The sequence below is a fragment of the Ylistrum balloti genome, unplaced genomic scaffold (assembly GCF_031769215.1).
Source record: "Ylistrum balloti isolate Yb309-2 unplaced genomic scaffold, AGI_CSIRO_Ybal_v1 Utg369560, whole genome shotgun sequence".
Taxonomy (NCBI): domain Eukaryota; kingdom Metazoa; phylum Mollusca; class Bivalvia; order Pectinida; family Pectinidae; genus Ylistrum; species Ylistrum balloti.
In genome coordinates this window covers 48,477-71,579 of record NW_026781861.1, presented here as the reverse complement: position 1 = coordinate 71,579, position 23,103 = coordinate 48,477, and the positions used below count along the sequence as shown (strand labels likewise).

At 36.3% G+C, this 23,103-nt stretch overlaps 1 protein-coding gene across 1 annotated transcript in view; it reads left to right on the top strand.

Annotated features, from left to right (window-relative positions):
• The window catches only part of LOC132544446 (uncharacterized), a 250,740-nt gene extending 232,188 nt beyond the window's left edge, over nucleotides 1–18,552 (top strand). Inside the window, 11 exon segments of the mRNA XM_060208080.1 lie at nucleotides 3,105–3,297; nucleotides 3,649–4,016; nucleotides 4,867–4,980; nucleotides 5,290–5,521; nucleotides 8,496–8,683; nucleotides 9,431–9,568; nucleotides 11,954–12,067; nucleotides 12,330–12,662; nucleotides 13,135–13,368; nucleotides 14,174–14,287; nucleotides 16,213–18,552. Of these exon segments, the coding sequence (XP_060064063.1) occupies nucleotides 3,105–3,297; nucleotides 3,649–4,016; nucleotides 4,867–4,980; nucleotides 5,290–5,521; nucleotides 8,496–8,683; nucleotides 9,431–9,568; nucleotides 11,954–12,067; nucleotides 12,330–12,662; nucleotides 13,135–13,368; nucleotides 14,174–14,287; nucleotides 16,213–16,790 (2,606 nt within the window). The 3' untranslated portion in view covers nucleotides 16,791–18,552.
• The last annotated feature ends 4,551 nt before the right edge of the window (nucleotides 18,553–23,103 follow it).

The following is a 23,103-nucleotide window of genomic DNA, read 5'->3' as shown; positions in this document are numbered from 1 at the left end:
TAGTCCCGTAAAACCTAGAAGGGGAGGTCACTAGCCCCGTAAAATCTAGAAGGGGAGGTCACTAGCCCCATAAAACCTCAAACCTAGAAGGGGAGGTCACTAGCCCCGTAAAACCTAGAAGGGAAGGTCACTAGCCCCGTAAAATCTAGAAGGGCAGGTCACTAGCCCCGTAAAACCTAGAAGGGCAGGTCACTAGCCCAGTAAAACCTAGAAGGGAAGGTCACTAGCCCCGTAAAATCTAGAAGGGGAGGTCACTAGCCCCGTAAAACCTCAAACCTAGAAGGGCAGGTCACTAGCCCCGTAAAACCTAGAAGGGCAGGTCACTAGCCCCGTAAAATCTAGAAGGGGAGGTCACTAGCCCCGTAAAACCTAGAAGGGAAGGTCACTAGTCCCGTAAAACGTTGAAGGGGAGGTCACTAGCCCCGTAAAACCTAGAAGGGGAGGTCACTAGCCCCGTAAAACCTAGAAGGAGAGGTCACTAGTCCCGTAAAACCTAGAAGGGGAGGTCACTAGCCCCGTAAAATCTAGAAGGGGAGGTCACTAGCCCCGTAAAACCTCAAACCTAGAAGGGCAGGTCACTAGCCCCGTAAAACCTAGAAGGGAAGGTCACTAGCAGCGTAAAACCTAGAAGGGAAGGTCACTAGCCCCGTAAAACCTAGAAGGGAAGGTCACTAGCCCCGTAAAACCTAGAAGGGAAGGTCACTAGCCCAGTAAAACCTAGAAGGGAAGGTCACTAGCCCCGTAAAACCTAGAAGGGAAGGTCACTAGCCCCGTAAAACCTAGAAGGGAAGGTCACTAGCCCAGTAAAACACGGGGAGGTCACTAGCCCCGTAAAACCTAGAAGGGGAGGTCACTAATCCCGTAAAACCTAGAAGGGGAGGTCACTAGCCCCGTAAAACCTAGAAGGGCAGGTCACTAGCCCCGTAAAATCTAGAAGGGCAGGTCACTAGCCCCGTGTTTCATAATTCTTAATCTTCAATGAATGTTCCTAATATTTTTCCGGCACTTCACATCGGTATTTCATAATCCTTAGTCATCAGTCATTTTTCTAAATGTTTTTACCGGCACTCCACCACGGTGTTGTCAAGGAGGAATTTGATTTCTGCCTAAATTACTGTCCCAGGAATCCTACACGTGTTTCCTTCATTTGAATATCTATTGTTTTTTTTACTATTAATAATTATCAAATATTATTAGGATTTAACTAATACAAATGTTCTTTAACATCAAAGCAATTCACATATCAATAACAGAATTGCTGAGAATACTCACTTCGAAACTGAAATCGTCGGAGTGCTAGAAAAGAAAGAAGAAAAGAACAATATCATAAAATACTTGTAGACGAACGTTTCTCTTGTGTAATTATTAATAAGTATGACTGATTGACAAGTCGATTTGGCACACCTGCCACGGAGAGATAAGAATGTTGCCGGTAAATACCCGAAAGACAGATGCAGATATTAAGACGTTGTGTTGTTCCTACATACGTTCACAAGATACGCCAATGTCTTTCTCAAGTGCTGATCAAAGAATATCTTTCCTGCAAATGCCAATCTATATCACATGTATAATGTGTTTATGTCCATAGTAATCATTTCAAAGAGAAAGGCACGTGTCTAATAGAGCGGTAACAGAGCGATACATATAGATAATTAGAAATTAAATAATTATGACTGAAGACAACAGTTGGATTTGAATGGAGGTGCCTGTGAGTTGATGTTGTCATTCATTCCAACAATCTATTAGAACACGTGGGATTTTTTCCTCATGAACCAAACCAGAGATAAGACAAATCTAAAGTAAAAGACATATGTTGAGCATTTAAATTACTTCTACAAACGAACTATAAACTTAAAGTAGACTACTTTCATTTTTAACTTACTAAGATGAAGCGTTATTGGATAAGTATGTAATTTTCAAACTCATTTTTGTCAAAATGTGTTAAAATCGCCTAAAAGTTGATACAAATATCCTCTCTATACAATGAAACGTTTCACCCAGAAACAGAGAAATCGTTTAGATATGCGATATTTTTTATATCAAAATGATCCTACAAATTCCTCATTTTCCTAGTAAAATTCATATGAACAAATTTCCTATTTCTGTCTTGAGGAATACGTTAAGTAGAGAAGGCGTGAAGAGTAACTTGTAATGAATTTAAACCTACATGTACGATGCTCTAAAACGTGATTAGAAAACATGACCGCGATACGATTCCGATGTCACGTGTGTAACTATAATGTCACGTGTGTAATTATAATGTAACATTATAATATCACGTGTGTGACTATATTGTAACATTATAATGTCACGCGTGTAATTATAATGTAGCATTACAATGTCACGTGTGTAACTATAATGTAACAATTGACAGGTACACTACACAGATTAGCTTGCCAAATAAGAAGATTTTGATACTGACTTTAAAACAACATTCCACAGCAAATAATGCTATCAGTAATTGTATAATACTAACGCATTTGTATAACTATGTATCTGAAACCTTCATATGTATGACATAAACAACATATATCTTGTTCAGAATTGTTTGTTGGAATAGATTGTTCTCACAGGAGAGTTCCCAAAGTTCTGACATAAGCAATAGATATCTTGTAATACAATCGTCCAAACTTGTTTGTTTTAATCAAAATTTCACACAGGAGAGTTCCCAAAGTTCTGACATCAACAACAGATATCAATTTAAGTTATTGTTTCTCTGATCATGTGTTGAGCCATATAAAATACTATTGTGTAAACGTGTAAATAAAACCATTAACTCCAGAGATGCAATATGTTTATTGTCGTTCCAGACATTGCTCATATTAGAGACTTTGTTTATCAAAGCTGTTGAGCTTACATCCAGATATTCTCGTGAACAAAACAAACTCAGAATTACACTGTTGTACACAATAAAGACTTATTTTTTTCGAAGGCTCTGATTTCACGAGAATGAAATAAAATCGCAAAAATAGCTACCTCCCAAAAAAACAAGCTTAGAAAAACGTTCAATGGCTTATTTCTTAATAACCTAAAAATGATATATATCTATATATATATATAGTATATATTAGTATAACTATAACACCGTTTCTGTTGTGTTTCAGCCTGTGGTCAGTCCGCAGATGTGGTGTTTATGCTGGACTCATCCACGAGTATCGGACAGAGTACTTTCCAGAGAATGAAAACGTATGCAGAAGAGCTCGTGCGTAAGATGAATATCGAGTCATGTGACATCCAAGTCGGTGTCATGAAGTACAGCTCAGCGTCCATGGTGCAATTTAACATAGGAGCATTTAGGTAAACATAATGTAAAAATATTCAAGTGGTCGATTTTTCTGAACAGCAGCATTCTAATTCAATGACACATCTTACTTATGATATGCATTAATTTGATCTAAAGCTGTTAAATGTTCCATTATTTTGATTAAGCATAGGCAGACTAGCTTTCTCCAATAGGTGTTTGTTCTTTTCTTTTAAGTATTGTTTTGTATAAGATAGAAATTAGGAACGTGTCACTTGATAACAAAAAAGATAAATGGTTTATTTTAAACTCCATCGTGATGATTTTTCTTAAGCTGGAAACCATAACATTGACACAAAAATGCCTTTTCATCAATTTTTTGTTCTTTGATACTAAACTTTTAACAGGGACACGGAGACAATTGTCCGCGCTATTGACGCTATACATTATACCAGAGGCCAAGCAAATATGGCGTCTGCCTTCGAAACAGTGCGCGTGAATATGTTCAATACCGGAAATGACAGACCGGATGTGCGCAATATTGCGTATCTACTGACAGACGGCTCGGTGGAGATAAATGCTGACACTACAATGCAGGAAGCTGAATTAGCCATTAATTCCGGCATCAGGATCGTCCCTATCGGAATCGACTTAAGAGTAAAGACAGATGTGGAAAACATCGCCAACGTACAAGGCTCAAACACAATTGAAATCAACGGTGCAGATGGATTACGTAACGGACTGGCGGACCAGGTCTTAAGACCCGTGTTTGAAGGCAAGCATATGCGGATAATATAAATGAATTCAAAGATAAATGTGCTTTAACATCCAGAAAGAAACAAGTTCGATACATTTGTTAATGGGAATTACCATACCGGTTCTCCATGGGTGTAAGAGTGTCTGAATTTTTTTTTACGAATCATAAGTTTTTTCGCTAATTATATTATTATGGTGAACAAGATATCAACAATGTTAGTGTTTTGACAAAAGAGGTAAGTTGGTGACCTCAACCATTTTAGGACTCTGTGACTCATTAATGATTTGCAAAAGATACGCCGTCGTATGATCAATTAATCAAAATTTTCCAATACGTCTAAGTACACGTATCGATGTTGGGTACGGACATCCCATATTGGAAAGTTTACATAGCATGCTAGTTGTTTATCCCATTTGAATTTATAACGTGTTTCCCACGACCACAGAACTTAATGAACCTGTTTTAGCCGACAGTTGCCGTATCATGAATTATGGACAGTATAGGGGAATTGCACATTATAAATTGAGGTTTGTACGAGGAACTCGCCAGTAGTCCATGTTATCTAGGAGATACAGATTTGATTAAGTCGGCGGGCGGCAGCCTTTTCATAGGTTTTTATACGCATTATCATATGTCGCAATACCCCGGCTAAATTGCTAATACGTTACAGGCCTGTTACATCCAATTTATTTTCATTATCTGCAGAGGGCGAATTTTAATGGCCAAATTCTAAGAGTTTAACTATTGTAACAATGGTGCACGGTTTCTCTTGGTTCATGGTTTGTAGAGACTATGCAGAGATTCTCAGTTTCCAAATATAGACAGAATAAGAAGTATACTTAACAATTTTTCCAATTATCTGTTCCAGATGAAAGCTATTGTGACGTGAATCCTTGCAGTAATGGAGGACAGTGTCGTGAAAATGGAAACGGATTTGTGTGTGAATGTGTTCCTGGCTATACTGGTGACACTTGCGAGAAAAGTAGGTATTCAGGCATCCGAACAATTAGAGATTTTTTTCAATTCTACGAACATATTTGTGCTTTTTTTTTTTTTTTTTTTTTGTCATTTGACAAATAATATATTTTTTTTAATCTGATAGTACATTCCTGAAACCAAAAATAAACAGAAAATAAAAGAATGGTAAATATTACATTCTATTTCCATAACAAGCCATACAGATTACTCATCATCGTGTCGCAAATTTCTGTTCTAAAATTTTAATTCTAAGAAATGTTTCAAGCTAGATATAGACAATTCGTCATTTCACAAGGGAGATCTTTTGACACAGGATGTGATGCGGCAGCGGATGTGGTATTTGTGGTGGATACATCCCGCTACGTCAGCCGGAAGGAACTCCGCAGCGTGAAACGATTCCTGCGCAGCGTCATCAAAAGGATGCAGTTCAAACGACACAAGTTCAGAGCAGGCATTGTCAGTTTCGCCAAATACTCCAGAGTCAAACTGACATTAAGTAGGACGTCCAAAAAGAAATCGATCCTGTCTGTGGTGTCTGGTCTAAAGTAATTACTATTAATTTCTTGTCAAATGTTCACGTTTCAGATAGACTCTGTCCACGGCGTCTTGCCTGAAGTAATTTTAAAAATTTACGTTGTATCCTATCAAATGAAGTATTTACGTGTCTAACGGAATACATACAATTTAATTTAATTATGAACAGTACGCAATATTCCGATACTTATGTTAATTTTGTTTTGTGAACATTTAAGTTAATTTCGTTGATTTTATTATTGCTAATTTTCTACGTTATACAAAGTATAATGTCAATGCATCAATATCTACCAATCAACCAATCAATCAATCAATGGTTATCAATAGTGTATTGATATATAGCGTCAACTGCCGTAGTCTTTTAAACGGTAACGTTAAGTACTATAATTGGTCACGTCATGATTAAGCTTATAACCTGAACGGTAAAGTCTTGTTGTTAACTGAAACGTCAGGGTGTTGCCGATAAGGACGGGGTGGTGATGGTTAGGTCGGGCTGTGATGGTTAGGTCGGGGTGATGGTAAGTTCGCAGTGGTGATGGTAAGGTCGGGGTGGTGATGGTAAGGTCGGGGTAGTGATGGTAAGGTCGGGGTGGTGACAGTAAGGTCGGGGTAGTGATGGTAAGGTCGGGGTGGTGACAGTAAGGTCGAGTGTTGATGGTAAAGTCGGAGTGGTGATGGTAAGGTCGGGGTAGTGATGGTAAGGTCGGGATGGTGATAGTAAGGACGGAGGTGGTGATGGTAAAGACGGAGGTGGTGATAGTAAGGTCGGGATGGTGATCGTAAGGCCGGAGTGTCGACGATAATGTCAAGTGGTGACCGTAAGTTCAGGGTGATGATTGTAAGGTCGTGTGGTATTGGTAAGGTCGGGGTGGTGATGTAAGGTCGGGGTGGTGATAGTAAGGTCGGGATAGTGATAGTAAGGCCGGGTTGTTGACGATAAGGTCGAATGGTGACCGTAATGTCAGGGTGGTGATGGTAAGATCGGGTGGTGATGGTATGGTCGGTTGGTGACAGTAAGGTCAATGTGGTGATGGTAAGGTCAGGTGGTGATGGTAAGGACAGGGTGGTGATGGTAAGGTCGGGGTGGTGATAGTAAGGTCAGGTGGTGATGGTTATGTCGGGTGGTGATGCTGAGGTCGGGGTGGTGATGGTAAAATCGGGGTGATGATGGTCAGGTGGTGATGGTTATGTCGGGGTGGTGATGCCGATACACAATGGAAAGGTCCGACCAGCCTGAAGGTCCGTAGTGTTGACCGTAAGGTCGATGGTGATTGTTAGGTCCAGCCCGGCCTGAACCGTACCCACTACCGACCGGCCTGAACCGTACCCACTACCGACCAGCCTGAACCGTACCCACTACCGACCGGCCTGAACCGTACACAATACCGACCAGCCTGAACCGTACCCACTACCGACCAGCCTGAGCCGTACCCACTACCGACCGGCCTGAACCGTACCCACTACCGACCAGCCTGAACCGTACACACTACCGACCGGCCTGAACCGTACACACTACCGACCGGCCTGAACCGTACACAATACCGACCGGCCTAAAACAGTGTAACAGATTTAAAAAAAAAAAGATATAACTTGTTTTAAAGTGTTGTAAATATTATACTTCTTTTTAAGAGTTTTGGTGATGGCTCACAATCAAGGAAATTAATTATTGACGCTTTTTAAAATCTGCATTTTTAAAAATGATTTAAACAAGTTTCCCAACTTGATATTGTATCCTGAGGCAGACCCCACACCGAGGGGCAGAATCAGTTATTATCGTCATATGTTTTCATATAAATCTGTGACCCAAATTAAAAACCAGAGTAAGCTGTTCATCCTGAAATTTTACCTAAGACACGAAGTTTGTAATCTAACACCATTACAATTTGTATATCATTTAAACATGAATGGAAGATGGGACAAGACCTCTGTGAGATGTTAAACACAGCTGAGCGACTCGTGTCACAGAACACAAACAGATTCATTTCTCATTCAAATTGAAAATCACTCATTCATGACTATAAATCTTATCTCCGCTTTCACTGCTATCCATTCAGCGGTAATGTCAATGTTTGAAACCCTGTGGAAGTATATAACCATACATAGTGTTGAATGATAGTCGATGATAATGAAATCTATATATAGATATTCCATTCACAGATATGTACTTTTTTTACACAATTATGCAAAAATTTTACCGGCCAATAATAACTTGGATCGTGGACGCAAATAGAAGCCCGTTTAGGGGTCTTCCTGTCGGTGGAAATGGAGAACGCGCGCGAACGCAGGTGAACCTATATCCTAATGTCTTGCTCGAACACCTGTATTATCCGTGAAGAGGAAAATGACCTATTGACAATCGTGTTAGGACATTGAACTGGACTTTCTTTATTAGTGTAAGGAGTTATAAATAGCATAGTCTCTACAAACCATGAACCAATCAACAGTGTAAAGTGTTTAAATGAATAAAACCGCATTTTTATTTTTAATTAAATATATATAGACTTAAATTTCATTTAAATATGTATTGTACAAAGATCCAAATTTGTCTCTCTGTTGACCCGACATAAAGAACGGGCATGGAATTGATAACCATAAAGAACGGGCATGGAATTGATAGCCATAAAGAACGGGCATGGAATTGATTGCCCCTCCCCCCACCCGCCCTGTGTTTTGAGGAACTGTAAGAAAGAAAATACCGACGCCTTAACATTCTTTTTTCAATTAAAAGTCAAAATTGATGCAATGACACTGCCTAAAGATTTACATGAAAATAAAAACAAAGCGATTTCGATAAATGACTGTCATGACGACATTATGACGTCATTACAATAATTGCATCAGTGAATTTTGTTTTGATAAAGCTTAATGTCGTATTTAGATTATTGCACATCGCATTCATTCTACCTTTATTTTCATATAAAACCATTTCCTTGTGTTTTATTTTTTCATTCTTCAACTTTTTTACGTCAACGTTTACTTAACCAGGAGTAAGGGAGCATATGATCCTAATCCAGCTGAGGCTTTGAGAAAAGCGAACTTGCGCCTACTTCCTAACTCCAGGACACGTATCCCAAGATATGTGGTATTCATTACAAAGAGCATGCGCGACGAGAGCAACGTCATCAAGCAAGCCAACAAGATCAAGATGAGAGGCGTCAGAGTAATGGGAATCGGTACGTGAACTTTCACGCCGTTTCTAAGGCAGTGTAAAATTTGTTACACTTGAACTTCACGTTCTTTGGAAATTATCAGATAAAATATTACATTTATTGAAGTAGGGCGTTATCGTATTAGCTCTATTTTAACTGATTTTCTTCAATCGTTTCCTAGGCTTCAAAGGTTAGGCCCTTGACATCCTAAAAGGACGTAAACGTAATTCACTTGTGTCTATCAAAATACATTAAGTTTTGAAAGAAGTTTAATGATTTCATTTCAATTCTTGTGTTTAAATGACATTACTAGTGATACCTTTTTAAATTTTGAGGAATAGAATATTAAAGAACGTCGAGAAGTTATCGGCTCTGAATTTTCAGCGCTATATTATGACGTCAAAATCATTTAGTCATACTGATATGGTTATTTTATCTCACGGATGACATTCTAAGACTTATATACGTAGCGGCCATGTGAAATAGCTTTATATTCTATCATCTGCTTAATAATTAATGAATCAATGACAACTAAGCAAAAATGACGTCACAATGGGTCTGACATCATAATCATCTATCAACAATAATTGGGTCATATTTCAAGGAAAAGGTAATCGGTAATCAAAAGAAAAAATAAATGAAAGTCTACGGAATATTTATTTTGAAATGATAAAATCGTGCAAAACATAACGTACCTTAATAAAACACTGAAATAAGTTTACGTACAAGAACCTCTGTGTTGATATATGTAATTTCATTTTTTGTTGTCAGGAATTGATCTGAGTACCTCTGATCAGGATTTTATGAAATCTGCTGTCTCCATGCCGCCAAACAAATTCCTACACCTGACAGACAGTGTTGAAGGTCTCACCGACATTTCTGATAGGTTGATGAGTTTCTTGTGTAATGGTATGTACTGGATATCCGATTTACGTCAGCTAATCTATCATAACTTCTCGGTTAAGAGATGTAAAACAAATCGTATATTTCATATGTCTTCAGGTTTTCACCCCGTGAAAAAGTAATTCTGTCTATATCAACCTATTAAAATTAGATCACAGACTCCTTTCATAGAAAAAATCGGATTATGTCATAATGAAATGACGTCATTTTTTGGGTGCTTGCTGCATTTATAAATACCCTATAAACTGGGTCACATTTATAAATACCCTATAAACTGGGTCACATTTATAAATACCCTATAAACTGGGTCACATTTATAAATACCCTATAAACTGGGTCACATTTATAAATACCCTATAAACTGGGTCACATTTATAAATACCCTATAAACTGGGTCACATTTATAAATACCCTATAAACTGGGTCACATTTATAAATACCCTATAAACTGGGTCACATTATAAATACCCTATAAACTGGGTCACATTTATAAATACCCTATAAACTGGGTCACATTTATAAATACCCTATAAACTGGGTCACATTTATAAATACCCTATAAACTGGGATCACATTTATAAATACCCTATAAACTGGGTCACATTTATAAATACCCTATAAACTGGGTCACATTTATAAATACCCTATAAACTGGGTCACATTTATAAATACCCTATAAACTGGGTCACATTTATAAATACCCTATAAACTGGGTCACATTTATAAATACCCTATAAACTGGGTCACATTTATAAATACCCTATAAACTGGGTCACATTATAAATACCCTATAAACTGGGTCACATTTATAAATACCCTATAAACTGGGTCACATTTATAAATACCCTATAAACTGGGTCACATTTATAAATACCCTATAAACTGGGTCACATTTATAAATACCCTATAAACTGGGTCACATTTATAAATACCCTATAAACTGGGTCACATTTATAAATACCCTATAAACTGGGTCACATTCATAAATACCCTATAAACTGGGTCACATTTATAAATACCCTATAAACTGGGTCACATTTATAAATACCCTATAAATTGGGATCACAATTATGACTTGTAATATGCTTCATTGCGAGTAAATATAAGAGAATGTTAAGCATTCCATTGAAAAAGCCAAAAACCAACATGTCCGAGGAGATTATGAATTTTAAAGTCGCCATACACTGCACTTTAACCAAAAACATATTGTCTTGGGGAACAGTTGACTTAAAACATTCGGTTATCTCGCTTTTCAATAGATAGGTCATTAAACATTTCTTGCAAGGTTTTTTTTTCACAATTCAAAGTTTTTTATCATGAGTTATCATATCACTTTGTTATTTCGAACTATTATAACTCGACGACCCTGTATAATTCGAACTATTTTGTCTGTCCCGACCAAAGTTTTTACTAAACATTCTATATTATTGAAATCAAATAATCGAATAACTCGAAGTTTACCCATGGCACCGCCGACATCGAGATAACGAGATTCGACTGCATATTATTTGGTGAAAGGATCATTGCATATATGGAACACGTTCATGTAAGATACATGTTAAGAATTACAGAAAAAAATATTCAACATCTTTATAGACTTGTCCACGTGTATTGCATTAATTCAAACGGTTCATTGACATATTGATCACGTGATTCTGTCGGAAGTGATGCGTTGATATGAACATTTACCCTTATGGTGCTCAACCGGTCAAACTAAATCAATAATATTATATGTTGTGACACCGAGTAAACCATCTTTTGATTTCTGACACAAATGATATAAACTCGTTTATTTCAGTTCCTATTTATATGAGAAAGACCACTGATAATTACTGTGAATATCCTCTCCACAGATTTCAGTTTGAAAATTCACCAAGCCAGCTTATCACATTCTGTGCCCCTTTCGTACATCCTCAATCTCCGGCTGTAGCGCCAGATGACGTTCGAACCAAAATTATCATACAGAAAATAAATATATATATGTTGGTTTTGGTAAATATGTCGCCCAAAACGGTTTCTTCTGTTGAACGACGATGGGTTTGACTTACTGTCTATAAACATGGGCAACGTGCACTCGAAAAGGTTAAAGTTGACAGGAAGTGGAAGAAAGCGCGGGACACAGAGATTTTAAGTTGACCGGAAGTCTCCAGAGGAGGAAAGCAGGGGACATAGGTTTTTTTTAAATTGACGGGAAGTCTCCAGAGGCGGACAGCGGGGGACATATAGAGATTTCTTTTAAAGTTGACGGGAAGTCTCCACGGGTTAGAGTTAGGGAAGGAAATCTGATTTAGGACATTTTTATTGGTATACGGAATGTTTTTTGTTTATCTCATGATACGATTTCAATAAACATATTCCATATCTGAAATAAAACATAACTTTTCATTCTAGAAAACGATCCTTGTTCCGACAACCCATGTCAGCACCGAGGTGAATGCGTAAGCGCCCATGGAGAATACTATTGTAAATGCCCAAGAGGGTATGCCGGCAAACACTGTGACATATGTAAGTTACTGTTATGATTATTCAAATGTAATGGGGATAATCATGATAGTCAAACCACAATTCACTTGAGTACTGTTATGAAACCAGAACGAATAATAGATACATATTATTATATCAATGGGTTATCATACTTCGAAAGTTCTTTTTTAATATTTGAAATCTCTTAAGAATCTGACTGTATGAACATTCCACTTCCCTTTAAAAAATATTTTCTGCTGTCTCACGTTCTCGTTATATCATATGCGCTTATTACTCGTTACAGCTTGTCCAGCGAAGGCAGACATCGCTTTCGTCCTTGATGCATCCGGAAGTGTTGGTGCACAGAACTTCCGGCGAGTGAAGCATTTCGTCACTAAGGTGATCGACGAGCTGGCGATTGGATATGACGTCGCGCGAGTTGGCGCGGTTTCCTACAGTTCAAAAAGCTACATGGGATTCTACATGGACCAGTACAATAGTAAAGAGGATATTAGCAACGCTATCGCAGCTCTGGGTTATGAGTATGGAAACACAAACACTGCGGCAGGTCTCCGTATGGCTAGAACTCGTATATTGACGGAAAAGCGAGGAGATCGACCAAACGTCAGAAATTATGGTTTGTTAATCAGTTTATAATAATTTATTGTTAACAATCGATATCTGTATATTTATTTTGACTGATTAAGAATTTAACATTTAGACCCCTAGCATCACGGAAAAGTTCTCCTGTGACAAGCGGCTGGAGAATGCCTGCATGCTCCGCATATAAACCTACTATATTTTGTCGGGCCGTATTTGTTTCTTTTGCCATTTAGTACAGATAGTCAATATTTAAATTAGTAAATGTCTTTGAAACAGTGATTTCCACCTATTTCAATAAATTTCCGTTTCTCTTTTTCACTCTTAAGCCAGATGAGTCCACATTGAAATTATCTTATTTCTTTTCCGCATCTTGGCGAAGCGAGACTAACCTTTGTAGTGATATTAAAACAAAGGGTTCATTGAAAAGCGTCTTCATGATAAGCATATTTTAGAGATGGTCGCTTCGAATTGAGCAGAATTCCTAAAAAAATATTTTTGTGTTACAGTTGTCGTGGTTACAGACAGCATTTCTAATGTGAATCAGGAGAAGACTCTACCGGAAGCAAAGAAATTGAAGGACGCTGGTGCGCATGTCTTTAGTGTGGGTATCGGGAGCTTTGACCAGTACGAACTCAGAGCTATGGCATCCGAGCCCGCAGACTCTAATACTTTCGTCTTCAACGATTTTGTTAGTTTAGCTAACTTCTCTCAGACGTTCGTCCGGGCAACCTGTGTGTCAGGTATGTATTAATAACACAGTCTCGGTTTAACTTATCTTAAGACAGTTATTCTCACTGGTTTTTTTTTTATTATTTATTTATTTATCATTATTTTTTATTGCTATTTCCAATGATTTAGAACATTAACTACAACTAAAAAGCTGAAATCACAGCGAATGATAGAGACCCGTAAGATCAATCTAGCTTCAAACTTTTGTGAAAATCAAACAATGTTCTCGTTTGGGTATCTTTTTTTAGTTGACTTTCCTATCGCCTAGAGAGAAAAATTTTAATTATGTTAAACAGTTGTTAACTAAAGCGCTTTACGTTATATATTAACAATGATGAAATTGATTTATTTATTTATTTATGTATTATCGCCATGAAAATAACATTTCAATCTGTTTAAAAGTTTTTAATCAAAAAACGTTCCGTTAGAGATTAATAATAATGATATAATTATCATATTCTCTTCCAATACACATTTAATTGATCTGTGTGACGTAATGAGCTGCCTACAGAATCCGTCTGTGTGACGTCATGGGATATTTACAGAATCTGTCTGTGTGACGTAATGAGCTGCTTACAGAATTCGTCTGTGTGACGTCATGAGAAGTTTACAGAATCTGTATGTGTGACGTCATGAGTTGCCTACAGAGTCTGTTTTTGTGACGTTTCGAATGGTTTATTTTTGCCTTATTTTGTCTAATTATTTCCTGAATCTGTCTTTGTGACGTTTCTTCGTCTAATGTTACGTATTATTTTTAGAATCTGAGCTGTGTGACGTCACGAGTTCTTTTTGTCTAATGTAACGTCTTTTTTTCAGAATCCGTATTGTGTAACGTCAACAAATGTAAAAATGGAGGAGTGTGTGTACCAGGAGTAAATTCATTTTCCTGTAAATGTCCTCGTGGATTTAACGGACCGACTTGTGAGATGGGTAAGTACAATAAGATGTAATTAAAAACCATGTATACTTTTTAGTTGTGCTGTAAGTTTCTGTAACTCGATGTCTAATTAAGTACAAGAAATATATCTCTTACCAGATAAACTTACTGTAAAATAACTTATTTTCGTGGGGATCAAACTTTATGGTTTTAAAATATATACAATTTTGTTGACATTTGATTTCTTTGATAAATCGAAACATCCGTTAGTGTTATAATACATGTAACATTCCGTAGACATATAAATCCGCCTATCAAGAGTGGCTACGAGTTCAACGAAAATAAAACCCTTATGAAAAATAATGTTTTTGCATTAATTCAAAACATTCATATTTTCGCGTCGATATTTATATGGTGTTCCAAATTTCAATAAAGTGATAGAAATGAATTAGATTTTCAACATTCTGGCATCGTGAGATATTTTTATTTTGATAGGACAGTTATTTATAAATTTAAATGCATTTGACTTGTTTTCCATATCTTGTCCTTTAATTTGACCATTCAGATTGCCCTACGTTCTTGGTCTGACGTTCGTCCGTATTTGACCATTCAGATTGCCCTACGTTCTTGGTCTGACGTTCGTCCGTATTTGACCATTCAGATTGCCCTACGTTCTTGGTCTGACGTTCGTCCGTATTTGACCATTCAGATTGCCCTACGTTCTTGGTCTGACGTTCGTCCGTATTTGACCATTCAGATTGCCCTACGTTCTTGGTCTGACGTTCGTCCGTATTTGACCATTCAGATTGCCCTACGTTCTTGGTCTGACGTTCGTCCGTATTTGACCATTCAGATTGCCCGACGTTCTTGGTCTGACGTTCGTCCGTATTTGACCATTCAGATTGCCCTACGTTCTTGGTCTGACGTTCGTCCGTATTTGACCATTCAGATTGCCCTACGTTCTTGGTCTGACGTTCGTCCGTATTTGACCATTCAGATTGCCCTACGTTCTTGGTCTGACGTTCGTCCGTATTTGACCATTCAGATTGCCTTACGTTCTTGGTCTGACGTTCGTCCGTATTTGACCATTCAGATTGCCCTACGTTCTTGGTCTGACGTCCGTCCGTATTTGACCATTCAGATTGCCCTACGTTCTTGGTCTGACGTTCGTCCGTATTTGCTATTGCAATTTTTTGAGAAGCGGCGAATAGATCAAATGATTCAAATCCAATACGTCGATTCCTCTTGGCCCCCTAAATGTGTCCGTTTGAATTTTAGACTGATCAGAAAAAGAAAATGGCTGACAGGTGGTCATATTGTATTTTGACGATGAACGTTTGTTATCACTATTTCTTAAGTAGTCGGATCTTTCTCAAATGTGTAGGTTCCCCTTGATCCTTCGTTATGCCCGTTTAATCCTAGGGCCGATAACAAGTTGGCTGATTGGATTTTGACGACAGTTTGTTGTCGCTATGTTATAAAGTAATAGATGGATCGTTTTCAGATTCATTTATAGGTTTTCCTAGGTCCCAGGTTTTGCCCCTTTAATTTGAGATTGATTAGCAAAACAAAATGGCTAAAAGGTGGCCATATTGGATTTTGACAATGAAATATTGTTATCACTATTTCCTGAGAAGAACTGGAGGGATCTGTCTTAAATTTCATATGCATATTCTTCTTGATCCCTTTTAGTTTATTTTTTTTATTATGGAACTGATTAGAAAAACAAAAATGGCTGAAACGCTACCATCTCAGGTTTGACAGTCAGAGATTTTCGCTGTTTCTTAAAAGGTATTTTATATTTTCATATAAGTAAGAGGAGGACAGAAAGGATGAGAAAGATTGATTCAACTTTTAAAGAGCCAGTAAAGATCAAACTACGATGTGCGCCAAGATCCCTCTGGGATCTCTAGTAATTATTTTTTGACATTTGACTTATCTTCTGTAATATTTACTTATATATCATTACCTATTTCAGAATGCATCACGAAGAAGGATGTGGTGTTTGTTCTGGACTCGTCATCAAGTGTCGGAAAAGCAAACTATCAGACCATGTTGGACTTCGTCAAGGCCTTGGTAGAGGAACTGGCTGGTGCTTCATTCAACAACCGCTTCGGTATGATCGTTTATAGCACTGATGTCCGTCTTATCTTCAGTCTTGGTAGATATAAAGATGCTGCAACAATAGGAAACTCCGTCGGGGGGACTCGGTATTATCCGGGATCTACGAATACCGCCGGTGGCCTCCGAACGGCATTGGAGATCCTGACGAATGCCTATGGAGCTAGACGAGACGCCGACGATATCGTTATTCTAATCACGGATGGCCAGTCAAATGTTAACTCTCATGATACCATCCCGGCTGCTGAAGAGCTAAAGGGCACAGGCGCACGTGTACTGACCATCGGAATAGGGCTAACAGATTATAGTGAGATAGCCCAGATTGCTTCTACACCAGAAGATGTCTTCAAGGTGTCAAACTACAACGTGCTACATGATATTAAGTCTGATATTCTGGACAGTTCATGTAGCAACAACGGCTACAGTGGTAAATGATTGCGTCTGATCTGTTAAACTGATCTGTCAAATCTGATCTGTTACACTGATCTGTCAAATTTGATCTGTCACATTTGATCTGTTAAATGTGATCTGTCTAACCTGATCTGTTAAATCACGGTTATACGTGTAGATAAATGACAATGTTATATTGGTTTTATAGTATCGCTTGATTGATCATGAATGGAATGTGACAGAGAGTAATTAATGTTTCCAAAGTACATACTGTTTGCTAGTATAATCCGGTGCTACGTTAGCTGAGTTGTCGTTCTTAGTTCGTTATAAAATTGTCCTTTACAGACTTGAACCATAGTTAAAATGTTGCTATTCAATCAGGTTTTCTAAGAAACAAAAAGTTGACTATCAGATGACTATACTAATTGGATGTTAAAACTAAAGTGAACGTTTTCTTTTTGTATACAAATAATGCGTTAAACTGGATCTGTTTTTATAATTGAAATATCAATTTTTCAAACCAATTTCGAATTAATTGCTTGAAATATCTAAGAAGATGTGATATTTTTAACTTGTGTACGAAATCCACTATAGACTTATTTGGACACTCGCTCGTGCTGTTGTTCGTATGTGGATGTGATTTTTTAAATATGCAATGTTTTGTTTTGCCAGTATAATACCAATCAAAATATCATTTTTTCATTATATTTTAGCACATATTACGTATGATAGATAATGTGAATTCCATGAAATATATAAATACTAAATATTACTTTACTATTTAACCGGAAATGACGTCATGTCACTTCCGGTGATGTGTATATTGACATGTGTTTATACAAGCGGTGTACTATAGGATTTTGTAAGATTGCAAATCCACTTCAAATATATATGTTGAGAGTATGTTTTACTTATATAATATATAGATATATATATAATATTTAATACTCTTACTAGTACTGATATTAATTACACTGTAGATATAGGTATATCATCGGCACCCCCAAATGATTTCCACGCGGTATTAGATTTCATATAAATCAAAAAGGGCCCATTTGTCCAAATAGATGTTAACGCCGAGACAATAAAAACACACACAAAATAAACAAACAAATAAATTCAAATAGAAATCACTTTTCGGATAATAAATTTATCAATGTGACGCTCAAAAATATATCTGCATGAAAATAATTGCAAATTGGAATTATAATGTCATTTCCGTTTTTAAAAAAATACATTGATCGATGAAATACAAGGATATGTGCAGGTTTGATGACGTCATATCTGTATTGAAAGAATCATCTGTTAAGATAGAATAAATCATGGCTCCTTTACAAATGTAATTAAAAAAAAAACGTCAGCCATCGTTTTGATATTTCAGTGTTCTGTTAAATATTATTTGAACAGCTTGGCCCTATTTTAAGTATTGCTCATTGTAAGAGATGTATGAATACTTACAACCAAACATTCCTAGTTCAGTAGTTTTATAGTTAAAATCAATAGCATGCGAATCATATCAGCTATAATTAATTCTTAAAAGATAATGACAAAACAAAATTATTAAGATTCCGCAAAAACGTTTTCTACGCAAATAATAGTTACTGTTGTCTACCTTAAATACTAGTAATGAATCACATGACGTGAAAAGAAATCATATGACCTGGGTAACGTGACCAGGGTGCAGATGGATGATGTGTAGTGTATGCTTTCTAATCAATTTCTAACACTGATAAACGACTATAGCTAACCAGAACGAAACATGAATCATTTTACTGGTTTGTAATAAAAACATAACTTTTTATAATCATATTTGCGTTGTCTTTTCATATTCTGTCTCTCTCTCTCTCTCTCTCTCTCTCTCTCTCTCTCTCTCTCTCTCTCTCTCTCTCTCTCTCTCTCTCTCTCTCTCTCTCTCTCTCTCTCTCTCTCTCTCAAAATTGTAAAAAAAAAAAACCGTGTGGAAGACACCTGCAATTGATAGTCAACTCAAATCTTCCCCGACCACCTCCCTAAGAATTACAAACATATAGTTCAATGATCAATGTCGGAGTCACCAAAACTCTAGAGAAAAACGAACAAACTCTGGCGAAAAAAAACCCTGAACATTTGACCGGAATTTAACTAAAATCTGTAAAGCCATAGATTGAACCCAAACATCAAGCTTCAACCTCCGAACATACCAGGTTGTGGACAAAATATATAATTGAATGTCAAGCAGTGATTCAAACTTCATCTGTTTCCCTACAGGATGAAGTCTAACGTCAAATTGAAATCATATCACCATTAAATACAAACAGTGTACATACCACATATATAAACATAGACAATCAACTACAGTGTACATACCACATATATAAACATAGACAATCAACTACAGTGTACATACCACATATATAAACACGGACAATCAACTACAGTGTACAAACTACTGTGTACATACCACATATATAAACACGGACAATAAACTACAGTGTACATACCACATATATAAACACGGACAATAAACTACAGTGTACATACCACATATATAAACACGGACAATAAACTACAGTGTACATACCACATATATAAACACGGACAATAAACTACAGTGTACATACCACATATATATACAATGACAATAAACTACAGTGTACATACCACATATATAAACACGGACAATAAACTACAGTGTATATACCACATATATAAACAGAGTCAATAAACTACATTGTACATACCACATATATAAACAGGGACAATCAACTACAGTGTACAAACTACTGTGTACATACCACATATATAAACACGGACAATCAACTACAGTGTACAAACTACTGTGTACATACCACATATATAAACACGGACAATCAACTACAGTGTACAAACTACTGTGTACATACCACATATATAAACAGAGACAATAAACTACAGTGTACATACCACATATATAAACACGGACAATAAACTACAGTGTACATACCACATATATATACATAGACAATCAACTACGGTGTACATACCACATATATAAACACGGACAATAAACTACAGTGTACATACCACATATATAAACATAGACAATCAACTACAGTATATAAACAGAGACAATAAACTACAGTACATACCACATATATAAACATAGTGTACAATATATATACAACTACTGTGTACATACCACATATATAAACACGGACAATAAACTACAGTGTACATACCACATATATAAACAGAGACAATAAACTACAGTGTACATACCACATATATAAACACGGACAATAAACTACAGTGTACAAACTACAGTGTACATACCACATATATAAACACGGACATTAAACTACAGTGTACAAACTACTGTGTACATACCACATATATAAACACGGACAATCAACTACAGTGTACATACCACATATATAAACAGAGACAATAAACTACAGTGTACATACCACATATATAAACACGGACAATAAACTACAGTGTACATACCACATATATATACATAGACAATCAACTACGGTGTACATACCACATATATAAACACGGACAATAAACTACAGTGTACATACCACATATATAAACATAGACAATCAACTACAGTGTACATACCACATATATAAACACGGACAATAAACTACAGTGTACATACCACATATATATACATAGACAATCAACTACGGTGTACATACCACATATATAAACACGGACAATCAACTACGGTGTACATACCACATATATAAACACGGACAATAAACTACAGTGTACAAACTACAGTGTACATACCACATATATAAACAGAGACAATAAACTACAGTGTACATACCACATATATAAACACGGACATTAAACTACACTGTACAAACTACAGTGTACATACCACATATATAAACATAGACAATCAACTACAGTGTACATACCACATATATAAACATAGACAATCAACTACGGTGTACATACCACATATATAAACACGGACAATAAACTACAGTGTACATACCACTACAGTGTACATACCACATATATAAACACGGACAATAAACTACAGTGTACATACCACATATATAAACATAGACAATCAACTACGGTGTACATACCACATATATAAACACGGACAATAAACTACAGTGTACATACCACATATATATACATAGACAATCAACTACGGTGTACATACCACATATATAAACACGGACAATAAACTACAGTGTACATACCACATATATAAACACGGACAATAAACTACAGTGTACATACCACATATATAAACAGAGACAATCAACTACGGTGTACATACCACATATATAAACATAGACAATCAACTACAGTGTACATACCACATATATAAACACGGACAATAAACTACAGTGTACATACCACATATATAAACATAGACAATCAACTACAGTGTACATACCACATATATAAACATAGACAATCAACTACGGTGTACATACCACATATATAAACAGAGACAATCAACTACAGTGTACATACCACATATATAAACACGGACAATAAACAGTACAGTATATAAACATAGACAATCAACTACATACCACATATATAAACACGGACAATACATACCACATATATATAAACACGGACAATAAACTACAGTGTACATACCACATATATAAACACGGACAATAAACTACAGTGTACATACCACATATATAAACACGGACAATAAACTACAGTGTACATACCACATATATATACAATGACAATAAACTACAGTGTACATACCACATATATAAACACGGACAATAAACTACAGTGTACATACCACATATATAAACACGGACAATAAACTACAGTGTACATACCACATATATAAACACGGACAATAAACTACAGTGTACAAACTGCTGTGTACATACCATATATATAAACACGGACAATCAACTACAGTGTACATACCACATATATAAACACGGACAGTAAACTACAGTGTACAAACTACAGTGTATATACCACATATATAAACAGAGACAATAAACTACAGTGTACATACCACATATATAAACACGGACAATAAACTACAGTGTACAAACTACAGTGTATATACCACATATATAAACAGAGACAATAAACTACAGTGTACATACCACATATATAAACACGGACAATCAACTACAGTGTACAAACTACTGTGTACATACCACATATATAAACACGGACAATCAACTACAGTGTACATACCACATATATAAACACGGACAATCAACTACAGTGTACATACCACATATATAAACACGGACAATAAACTACTGTGTACATACCACATATATAAACACGGACAATAAACTACAGTGTACAAACTACAGTGTACATACACATATATAAACAGAGACAATCAACTACAGTGTACATACCACATATATAAACACGGACAATAAACTACAGTGTACATACCACATATATAAACATAGACAATCAACTACGGTGTACATACCACATATATAAACACGGACAATAAACTACAGTGTACAAACTACTGTGTACATACCATATATATAAACACGGACAATCAACTACAGTGTACATACCACATATATAAACACAGTGTACATACCACATATATAAACACGGACAATCAACTACAGTGTACAAACTACTGTGTACATACCACATATATAAACACGGACAATAAACTACAGTGTACATACCACATATATAAACACGGACAATAAACTACAGTGTACATACCACATATATAAACACGGACAATAAACTACAGTGTACATACCACATATATAAACATAGACAATCAACTACAGTGTACAAACTACTGTGTACATACCACATATATAAACACGGACATTCAACTACGGTGTACATACCACATATATAAACACGGACGATAAACTACAGTGTACATACCACATATATAAACATAGACAATCAACTACAGTGTACATATCACATATACAAACACGGACAATAAACTACAGTGTACATACCACATATATAAACATAGACAATCAACTACAGTGTACATATCACATATATAAACACGGACAGTAAACTACAGTGTACATACCACATATATAAACACGGACAAAAAACTACAGTGTACATACCACATATATAAACACGGACAATAAACTACAGTGTACATACCACATATATAAACACGGACAACCAACTACAGTGTACATACCACATATATAAACACGGACAATAAACTACAGTGTACATACCACATATATAAACACGGACAATCAACTACAGTGTACATACCACATATATAAACACGGACAATAAACTACAGTGTGCATACCACATATTTAAACACGTTCAAAATATTTTCATTCCTACAAGTAGAGTAGGACTTTATATAACTTGATCTCTTTCCCCCAGTGAGTTTACATTAAACAAT